General features: G+C 38.7%; 1 protein-coding gene across 1 annotated transcript in view; it reads right to left on the bottom strand.

Moving 5' to 3' along the window:
- HPS3 (HPS3 biogenesis of lysosomal organelles complex 2 subunit 1) overlaps window positions 1-11601 on the bottom strand; it is a 37609-nt gene that overhangs the window by 2167 nt on the left and 23841 nt on the right. Inside the window, exons 10-16 of the mRNA XM_060767741.2 lie at window positions 11125-11305; window positions 9743-9973; window positions 7741-7926; window positions 6983-7171; window positions 4779-4886; window positions 3677-3883; window positions 1783-1873 (exon numbers count right to left, since the gene is read on the bottom strand). Of these exons, the coding sequence (XP_060623724.2) occupies window positions 1783-1873; window positions 3677-3883; window positions 4779-4886; window positions 6983-7171; window positions 7741-7926; window positions 9743-9973; window positions 11125-11305 (1193 nt within the window). The remainder of the gene's footprint in view (window positions 1-1782; window positions 1874-3676; window positions 3884-4778; window positions 4887-6982; window positions 7172-7740; window positions 7927-9742; window positions 9974-11124; window positions 11306-11601) is intronic.

Raw genomic sequence — 11601 nt, 5'->3', positions numbered from 1 at the left:
AGAAAGATACAGATACCATGTTTAAATGTATTACATTATGTATTGTCAAAGGTTTTCATGGCCTAAATCACTGGGGTGTTGTGCAGTTTCTGGGCTGTATGGCTGTGTTCTAGCAGCATTTTCTCATGACTTTTTGCCTGCATCTGTAGCTGGATCCTCTGTAGATGCCAGCCACAGATGAAGGTGAAAATGCTGCTAGAACATAGCCATACAGCCTGGAAACCACACAACACCCGAGTATTACATCATATTTAATACATTACGGTGGTTCCTCCACATTTACAAATGTAATTAAAATGTCTTCCTAGGAATTCCCTACATCATCCAGTTTCATTCTATGGTCAACTTTCTAAAGTCATGCTGGAGAACCTAAGGATTTCTAGAGAAAATACCTCACTAGGAAACTCTAGGTCCTTTAGTGTGATTCTATGGTCAACTTTCACTGGAATTTAACCACAGTGTCATGCTAGAAGACCTAAACATCCCTAGAGAAGTGTTATCTCTAGTAAAAATGCAATTTATTGAATCATGGTTTTCACATTAATTAGGTGCTGTGCCCCTAATCTCAGCAAATGTGACGGTTAACTATATAAACATATTGCATTATGAGATGTATACAGTATGTCTCATTAATTTTAGCTGTTCAAAATGGTTGTTTTGGGGGGGGGGGAAGGTGGAATTCTAAGGTTCCTAGCTCTCTTGGTTATGCATTACCTTAGGTAGCCTTTTCATCACTAATTCCTAATTTCTGGAATATCAAGTGTAGATATAGACAGCTATACATTTTATTCAGTATAGCTCTTTTGTATAATAATAATAACCATCATCATCATCATCTTTATTTATATTCTGTTGTATCTCCCTGGAGGGACTCGGGGCAGAAAACATGTGTTCTACACAAGAACTAACAGCAATTCTTCTATAGATTAATTAAAACAGGAGAAGGCAAACCTGTAACCCTTGGCCTAATTTCTGAAGCCATTCAAAATATTTTAAATAATTGTAATGCATGAAACAAAGTTTGTGTTCACTGAACGTGAAAAAACAAACGCATCACTATCTCAAGTCATCCATGAGAACAATTTTGAATTTTGGCGTATGAAAGCATTTTGGAATTTTGGGTAATGGGATGCTAAACATATATGTAAAAGGTAAAGGTTTTCTCCTGACATTACGTCCAGTTGTGTCCTATTCTGGGGGCTTGTGCTCGTCTCAATTTCTAAGCTGAAGAGCCAGCGTTGTCCGTAGACACCTCCAAGGTCATGTGGCTGGCATGAATGCATGGAGCACCGTTACCTTCCCGCCAGAGCGGTACCTATTGATCTACTCACATTTGCATGTTTTCGAACTGCTAGGTTGGCAGAAGCTGGGACTAAGAGCGGGAGCTCACGCCGCTCCCCAGATTCGAACCTGCAATCTTTCAATCAGAAAGTTCAGCAGCTCGGCGTTTAACCCACTGTGCCACCCAGGGCTTCTAGCCTTCAAACAATTGTCATAGGTATTATTAGCTGTGTGTGTGTGGGCCCATTTAGTTAACAATGTTTTAAACCATTTAAAATATTCCAATCCTCCGAGGAACTGTAGTCCTTCCAGGCCCAGCAGAGAGTGTGTGTTATCCTTGAACCCAGAGGATTCTCACAGCTGACCAGTAGGCCTTGATTGAAGACAAATTGACCACATCCTATCCCTCTATAATGACTTTTTGTAAACCAAAAGGCTCTCAAGTGTATCACAAAGCCCCTGCACATTTGCAAACATTAATACAGAACTACATTTCTTTACCTTGTAAGGATGACAGGAGCACAGAATAGTTTTCTCCCTTTTGTCTGGTCCTTTTACAAAGCTCAGGAAGGAGTTTGTTCCACCAGAGAGCCTAACCAGCCAGAAAACAAAGACCCGGATAAAAAAAAATAGTGCTGCAGCTAAAGAAACACATTTAAGATGTAACAAGGGACACTAACAAATATTAAATGGCAAGCTTTTAAGTATTCCAGGCTCCTTTTTCTGTTTACAAGATATACCTTGCCATGATTCTTTCAAAGCTTTGCAATGCATAAGAGTGATGATGGCTCCCTCTAGTGCTATTATGAATGTAGAGGAAATAGAAACCCACCAGATTAATGGCACAATAGGGTAAAGTATTCCATGTGTAAACTATGCCAAGGAAAGCTCCTTCTGTGATAACAGCACATAGAAACCATCTGTATGTATTTGCTTATTTATTTTCCATTGGGTACAGGAGTGAACTATGCAAAATGCTGAACACTCTGGCTTGTTTTCAAGCCTAGTCTAGGATTTCATGAGGTATTGCCTATACAGGAACATAGAATCATAGAGTTGGAAGAGACCTTGTGGACCATCCAGTCCAACCCCCTTCCAAGAAGCAGGAAAACTGTATTCAAAGCAGTTTGCCTCCCCAAACTGTTGGACTACGACTCCAGCAGCCATTGTCAGCATGGCCAACAGGCATGCCAGTTCATGAACAGTTCATGAATTAATTTGGAGCTGTTACATCCCAAGCCTATGTTTACATCTAATTTTGCTAATCTGGGAAGTTTATCTTCATTTATGGAATGAACATTCCATATAATACCACTGGATTGTGACTTTGTTTATTTGGCCATTACGATAATATAAACAGCCAAATGACCAACATCATTACACATAGGTATGAACATGTACGTATATCTTTACCAGTTAGAATGCAATAAAGACTCTCCTCAGTATTTGGGCAATTACCACAACTGTTGCGACTCCATCTGTCACAAATTTATTTTCCCGAAAGCTGCTTTGTAAATAAAATTATCACATACCATGTGGTGAATAAACATTTGATAAGTCCCATTGAGTCAGTAAAATCTCTAGACTACAAAGTGGATCTAGATGGATGTGCCCCTAATATTTACATGGATGCTACTGTTAAATTACACATGGATATTAGACGACATCAACAGGACTTATATACAATGTGTTATAGACATCTATCCACAACTAGACTACAATTAAAAGCCGTAGCTGTATGAGTCCGGATCAGTATGCAAGGGGGATCTTGTAGTCTTCAAAGGGATCTTGTAGCACCTTTGAGACTAACTGAGAGAAAGACATTGATAGCATAATGCTTTCACAGTCTTAAGCTTTCATTGATCCATCTGATGAAGCAGACTTGAGTTTACTTCTTTCTCTGTCTCAAAAGTGCTACAAGATCCCCTTAAAGATTACAATTAGCAAGACTGAAGTGTTTGCAGGGCAGCAGGAGCTTTACTACTTTCTATAATGAAGTGTTATGAGGCAAAAACACTTGGAGAATAAGTTAGAGGAAATTGCAACAGGAAGTCTCCAAGGTGTTTCAGCATGTGTTCCCTAACGTATGCCAGTTTTATCTTACCCAAGGGAAAATAATCTATTAACTTCCCTATAGCATTTAATAAATTATTTTAACAGGGCTCAGAAAAGATGCCTTTTTGGACTAAACTTTGCAAAATCATTTGGGAGTTTTCACTCTCTTGAGGCTTTTAAACCTCTTGGATAGATGTGCTTCATTAAGGGTGTCTTACTCTTTAAAAAGATTGATGGGAGGCTGAATAAAGAAAATAGCTAAACAAACAAGTGGGTATACAAACCCTTGAAGGAGAAAGCACAGCAGAGCAAAGAGGCAAATAAAGGTTACAAGGCTTACCTGACGCTCATCCTTCAGTTCATGCTGGGCATAAGGTATGATTGCTTCAGGGCATCTCTCTAAAAGTTTGTCAATAGTTTGGTCATACTGCCCTAGCCGTGAACTGCAAAGAGCATGAATGCTTAGACCAGAAATAGTATCTTCTGGAAGAGCCTCCAAGAATGGCAGAATGGAGGCTATATTGAAGGAGGGGCCACATAAGAGAGACTGGGGGAAAGAAGAAGTAAAAAAAGAAACGCATTTGTAATTCAAAGAAAAATTGTTGAGAAATGATCAAAGCAAGAGTTTAGAACATCCTTATGTTGCTAATATCTGATGGCCTCCCAGGCCACTTTTTCAGCCTTGCTTCTTCCCACTTCCTGCCACAATGAAATCAACAATTGGTGCGACTCAGCATTGAAAACACAAATGTTCTCCCCTGTTTACAGAATTAATAGGGACACTTGCACATTGGAGAAGCCAATGCCATTGTCCCAGATTTCAGTGGCAATTGCACAAGTAACTTTAGTGGCACTCCAGTGTAAATCTTGGGAGATCCTGGAGGGTCCAATGTGGGCCCTTGAAAACCCTGATTTACATTTATCAGTTGCAGTTGCTGAGAGACACATCATGTTTACTAAAGGAACTTTAAAGTGTTTACCAGGTAAGACATATTTAATAAATAATACAGAAGGAATACCCAATAACTGTTTGAAATCAATGGCAGATTTTGATCTTCCCTTCTGCCAATGTCCAAGAGGCTAAATGCAACATTTTTCAGGCTAGTAACAATTGTGAGCTTTTATTCAAGGCTGAGACACAATATATTTTCAACATCCATGTAATGCCTCTAACGATAATAATAATAAAAAACATTTCAACTTCTTTGAATTCCTACTAATTTATGGATAAATCCCCCTCACTGTTGGTTAAACATCCCATTAAGTTTTGTCTTTCTACAGATGAGGATTATTGTGTCTCTGTATCAACCTGTATGCATGCATTAAGCAGCTCTGCACATATCTGCATGTTATATGACATTAAACTGTAATTGCATGATGTAGAAGGTATGAGGTAAAGAGAGAGAGAGAGAGAGAGAGAGGAGATTAAAAAGAAGCCACACCTGTAATTTTGAAAGGTCTTCAGAAGAATTCTCATTAAAGGAGGGGGCCAATGACATCATAAACAAAACCCAAGGAAAAATAAGACCGTAATGACTACAGGAATTTATCTGAAAAAATACAAGAAGAATCAAGAAATAGACAAGAAAATGCCACATGCACTGTACATTAGTTTTACACGTAATTTCCAAGTCTCATGTTTATTAAGCACTTATTAAAATTGCCTTATTTAATTTTAAAATGAGTAAATGTCCTATAATTTGATGCCACTGATTCACTAATATCAGTCAGATTTCTGAAGGAATGAAAAGCATTTAAGGAATGTTTCCACTTTTGATAGTCAGCTGCATCTAGAGCAGTGGTTCTTAACCTGCGGGTCCTCAGATGTTCTGGCTTACAACTCCCAGAAATCCCAGCCAGTTTACCAGGCCAAAACTTCTGGGGACCCACAGGTTGAGAAGCACTGATCTAGAGTTTTATCAGGTACTCTTCTTTTCTAAAAAAAAAAAAAAAAGGTTGAATATCCCTTATCTGGAATTCAATAATAATAATAATAATAATAATAATAATAATAATAAGAAGCCCAAAATGCAGACTGTGCAAGGAAGCTAATGAAACCATTGATCATATATCCTCAGCTGCTGCAAGAAAATCGCGCAAACAGACTACAAACAGAGCCACAACTCTGTGGCCCAAATTATTCATTGGAACTTATGTTACAAGTATCACGTGCCAGTGGTAAAGAACTGGTGGAATCATAAACCTGCAAAGGTAGTGGAAAATGAACAAGCAAAAATACTGTGGGACTTTCGAATCCAGACTGTCAAAGTTTTGGAACACAATATGTCAGACATCATGATTGTGGAAAAGAAAAAAGTTTGGATTCTTGATGTTGCCATACCGGGTGACAGTTGCATTGAGGAAAAACAACAGGAAAAACTCAGCCGTTATCAGGACCTCAAAATCGAACATCAAAGGCTCTGGCATAAAGCTGTACAGGTGGTCCCAGTGGTCATCGGCACACTGGGTGCCATGCCAAAAGATCTCAGCCAGCATTTGGAAACAATAAACACTGACAAAATCACGATCTGTCAACTGCAAAAGGCAACCTTACTTGGATCTGCACACATCATTCAAAAAATACATCACACAGTCCTAGACACTTGGGAAGTGTTCGACTTGGGATTTTGTGATACAAAATCCAGCATATATATCTCATTTGCTGTGACATACTGTGTTTTTGTGTCCGTAAAATAATAATCTTTATTTGTAACCCACCCTATCTCCCCGGGAGGACTCAGGGCAAACATTCATGGAGCCAATGACACCTTTGCTTTCTGATGGTTAAGCATGCAGTACAAATGGTAACACAATCACAAGCCATGGAATCAAAATGGTTGTCTGGAAACAATTAAGAGATCAAAGGTATTTTATCTTCTTTGTGAGCCATTAAAATGCAGAGTAAAAAGAGGTTTTTTTGTTTTTTGTTTTGTTAAGCCCTCTCTTCCACAAGTCACCACTCTAAAAATGCTTCATTAAGAGTCTATGGTTCTCAACCTACAACAATTCAGTGACTGCATTGCACAAAGCATGGGACTGAGTGTTTTCAATGTCACAGCAGTGAAATAAAACCAGTTGTTCAAGTCCCTAGTGCCTGCAAAAGACAGACTGAAAACTGCAGTACCACTTCTTGGCTTCTTCAAAAAACATAGAGCAAGATTAAATGATGAAAGCAAATTTACACAGGCAAAATAACATCCATTCCTCTAAGCTAAGAATGTGAGGTCACAGTCGTGTCCCTGGGGAGAAAAAGGGGTGGATGGGTCTCCATATGCGAGGTGGGGTGTGCTTACTTGGCGTTAACAGAAAGAAAAGGAATTACATCTCCATTGAGATCTCTTGGGATGTTACCTACTTGTGTGCATCTGCACACGGGTAGAAAATGGGGGAATGCTCTTGATTGGTATTAATTCAAACTTTGGAAATTGCACTTTCACCATTTGCGCCATTTACTTACTTTTTTGATGCTACCACTTCTCATTCAAATATTTTTAGTTAAGTAGCCAATGTGGTTAAGCATGGACAGAAGATGTTTATGAGCAACTGCTGTGAGGTTATAGTTTTGGTGCGTATTATCTGTGACACAGGTCCCACCCCCTGCACCTTTCTCCCAATTATTCTACACGCAGACAGACAATGCTTTTACCAGATCTTCAGCAGTTTTCAGTGGCTTAGTATCAGGCATCTGATTTCTGGACAGCCTCAAAATATAATGTGTAGCAAGTTTAAAGTGCAACTCCTGGACAATGTTTTCCTGAGCACACGTTACAAGGAGAGCTTCCCAGAAGTCCACTAACAGCTGGGAGACAGCACCTTCACCCTGCATACTCAGCATCTGCTTTCCAAAACATTAAAAGGGAAAAGGAAATCACAAAAATGTCATTCTGCCATCTAACCTCCTCACAACACATAATTTCTTTGATTTCTCAATTGATTATTATGTATATAAGCAAAATCTATATGATGTTAAAAACACTGGGATTGTCAGAAAATTTCAGTAGGTTTGTTAATGCAAAACCATTTATTAGTCTCATTTCAGGAACAAGGTAGGCATGGTCAACAATTAATTCAGAAAATATTTTTCCATGTTGAGAAAAAAAGAGCGATAATTTAAAGTAGAATAAAATAGCAAATGGTTTCACATGTGAGAAATTCTGACCAACTTGAGCTATACGTTTCCATGAACAGTTTTAAAATATGGGCCAAATAAGTAACTGATATGGTCCAAAAAAAAATCCTTGGTATTTCTTCCAGTGTCACTCAGCCCAGCAGATATTGTTGCAATGCAGCATTAAGTATTCCTTGCCAATTGTCTTGACGGGCCAGGAATGTCACGAGTTCCAATTTAACAATTCAATAAATTATAAATAAAAAGCGTATCAATAAAACGGATATGTGACAGACCTTGATATATAAATCTGCTTCTTCAAGTTCAATTTTATTGTTCTCATGTAAAGCCACTACTGAAGCCACAAAGAAGCCAGGTCTTGTCTCCTTGAGGTAAACAGCAAGCTTTGTTGGGATGGTCTGCTCTTTAATTTGCTGCCTTAGAAGTCTTGGCTCTACAATAAAGCCACACACCAATATCATCTGTAAAGAGGGGAAAACATAGAGAGAGGGATTTGATTTAGATATTGCCTTCAAGTCCATAAATGAGATTCTGGCTAGATCTACAGTGCCCTATATTCCAGGATCTGATCCCAGATTATCTGCTTTGAACTGGATTATATGAGTCCATACTTCCAGCTAATCTAAGAAGATAATCTAGAATCAGAGCCTGGGATATAGGGCAGTGTGAAAGGGGCCTCTGACTCACACCTTACTTTTTCAGCTTTGGTACAAACTCAGCCATGGGGGAAAATGCCTATAGGCCAGTGCAGATGCAATACTCTTAATTTCATGCTGTAAAATTATGAATACTGTCCTCCTTTCAAGAATAAGCTTCTCTATACTGTATCTAAACTAAGCTAAATCTTATACGAGAGCTCACATCAAGTACTGTTTAAGCTAACCAAGTTCACACATAACTCAGGATCACACTTAGCCTGTTCTTTTTAAATTAGAGGGCTCCTCCAGTGGATGCAAAGATAGACATACCCAGAAAAAAACATGGAGTTGTGTCAGGAGAATGTACACTTCTTTAGATCAAACTACAGCAATACAGAGTCAAAACTTGATGCCAACATAATAGATCATTATGATTGTACTATGCAATAAAATATTCTTGCTCCAGAATTGGCCAAGTGAAAGAGTGATATAGGATCTCAGTACTAAATAATACTATCATTGAATTATAAAATCAAATGAACTGCTATTTGAAGCCCCAGGTTTTCTTGAGAGGAAAAAAAATCTTTGAATCCAATAACAACAATTACAATGAAGTTATTACCCACCTCTCCCTACTTCTAGACAAAACCTTTTCCATGCATATAGTGTATTTCACTCATGGAGATTTACCTGGAGGGGAATGGTTCTCGATACAGTCATGTTTACTTAACATCACTTCATTGTTTTTGTAAAAAAAATCCAGTTCAAGCTTCAGAAATTTTTTTGCAAGCATTGTGTATTATTTTTGAATTGTTAATTCCATTTGGCCTCCATGCAGAAGTACCCCCAGTGCTGGCCTAATGATAAAGAAACCTATCCACAAAAATTGAATGAAGCTAAGAATTAACTACTTCGCAGTGGTTTGATAGTAAAGGTCAGGAATGGAAGTAAAAAATTCTGTGATTCCAGTCAACACAGCCATTGTCCATGCTGATTTGAGAGTTGTGGAATTCGCAGTCCAATTTCTTAACAGTGCTCAACTGCTGTTTGGTATACCAATTTCATGGGCAGGAAATGTAATATGGAGTAGAGATGGAAAGCTTACGGTTGTGTGTGAAGGAGAGAAATTGTTACTGTTGATCCGCCAGTAGCCTCTTTTCCACAAGTTCCCAATCAACAGTATCCTAGCTTTTTCCAGCTCCTTTGTGTTCAGTGTGAAAACCAGAGGGATATACAAACTATACCAGCCATCCAAACCAAAAACTGAGACTCACTGGCTTCCATGCAAACCAATACAAGGCAGCCAGGAGAATCCAATCTCATCTGCCATAATCAGGAATATGAGAAATGGCCTTACTCCTTAGGTGAGTACTATTTACTTGGGTCAGCAGAGATAAGAATTTTGGCATTTCTTAATACCTGTTACCTAACTGAGATGCAGGAAACGGAAGGATTGAAAGCATAAGATCTATTCATCACTACTGTCCTTTCCAAAAGCAGGAAACAGATGACTGCAAGCTTCAGAAGACTATAATATGTCTCAATGAAAAGTTGTTTCACCTTTGACTCCCTTTCCATGATAAGGAAGACCCAAAGCTTCATATGTAAGTATTGTTATGTAGAAATCAGTGACAGCTACCTCTGCATATTTGTCCATCTCCTTTTTACATCCTTCCTCATCTCCCATATTCAGAGCCATAGAAGCTTTGGTTAGGGTGACTACAACCGATGGGACAATTGCTTCCACCTTCTCTAGATATTCCATTGCAATTCTAGGACACACATTTTTCAAGCAAGGGCTGCAGATGATATGGGGCATCTGGTTCGGTTCAGCAAGGTGGAATATTTGAAGAACCTTTGCTGCCAGTTCCTGGTAAAATAAAGAGATATTTCAAATAAATGTTGGTTATGATTATGTTTCCACTTCAAAGTTTCTCTTCACTTGTTAATGCTCTGGACCAGGTAATTAAAATTCCTTAAAAATACTAGGAGAGTAATAGTGACTGAAACCATTTCAAAAACCAGGTATAGGTGATGCTGTTCTTTGACTTATTTATAAAATGCATAGGAAAACACAAATCTGATTAGCCTTATTAGCTAAAACTAGAAGAAATAATTAGATCAGATCAACAATTTTCTTCTGATGAACTGATCTGAACAGCAATATGTTCTTTATCATTTCAGAATAATAATAATAATAATAATAATAATAATAATAATAATAATTTTATTTGTACCCCGAAGGGACACGGGACGGCTAACAAAGCATGGCAAAATGCTGCATACAGATGGAACACAGACCTAAAAACAATAAAACCATGAAATTACTATCACACACGCATACAACTACCCAATATAACATTAAAATTCATAAATCGCAGTCATAGATGTTAATAAAAAAAGGTTGTTTTCAATTGACACACTCGGTGCCAAGGCGACGCCTATAGTATATCCTTAGACTGCCCTTTAAAATCCACTCAAGATCAAAGCCTTGTTTGAAAATCCATGTTTTAAAACTGGATTGAAAGGTTGGAAGCGACGGGGCTAACCACCAAGGAGGGCATTACAGAACCTGGAGGCCACCACCGAGAATGCCTTCTCTCTCACCCCCACCAATCGTATTTGAGATGGTGGTGGGACCGAAAGAAGGGCCTCCCCAGCAGATCTCAAAGGCCGCGTTGGCTCATAGGAGGAGATGCAGTTTCGAAGATAATTTCTGCATCCATAATCATAGTTCATTCATTCGAGTCAGCTGACATGTCAATAACAGGATTGCTAAGCAACTCTGACTCAAACTGACAGGCAATATCTCCCATATTTTTAAGAGGAATGTTATGGAGGGATTGTGGACAATGTTGACTCTACAAAGATATCTAAGTTCCAGACTCATTTCAATGTTGCACACATGAACAGCACATTGTTGTAAGCCAACGACATTGGGGAATACAAAAGCCTACAGGTTATTTTCTATAGACAAGGAAAGCAGAAGACCACACAGGAATAAAGAGCTCAGTGTCTTACTTCACTCAGTTCTTCTTCTAAGTCTTCGTAAAGGGAATGGTGCAAATAAAAGATAAATCCCTTCTCATACTTCTGTGTTTTATCATCAAGAGCTGAATCTACTCTTTGCAGAACTTCAGTCATTGATAGACCAGACATTTTATAGTAAGGCAGTGCAAGGTGGAAGTCTTTGGTGTCAAACCTGGAAGTACAGAAGCCATCAAATCAAGAACCATCATATGCAGATCCAGAAGAGTTTTCATGGTAAAAGACATTTAAGAGGGCTTTACCATGCCTCCTTCTGTGCAGTACTAACAAGTATTAGCTATGGTACTGCTGCCATTGTCTTTGAGAGATCATCCATAAGCACTACTGCTGCTGGCAGTGACTCTTTGGCACATTTAGTCTGGCTCCTCGGCAAAAGCCTGCCTGGTATGAAGGACCCTACCAGCAGCACTGTTGCTCTCAGCATAGCGTAAGAGCATGAGAAAGGTAGTG

Source organism: Anolis sagrei, chromosome 3 (genome assembly GCF_037176765.1).
Source record: "Anolis sagrei isolate rAnoSag1 chromosome 3, rAnoSag1.mat, whole genome shotgun sequence".
Taxonomy (NCBI): domain Eukaryota; kingdom Metazoa; phylum Chordata; class Lepidosauria; order Squamata; family Dactyloidae; genus Anolis; species Anolis sagrei.
Note: the sequence above shows the minus strand (reverse complement) of the source record. Positions and strands in the feature narration are given on the sequence as shown.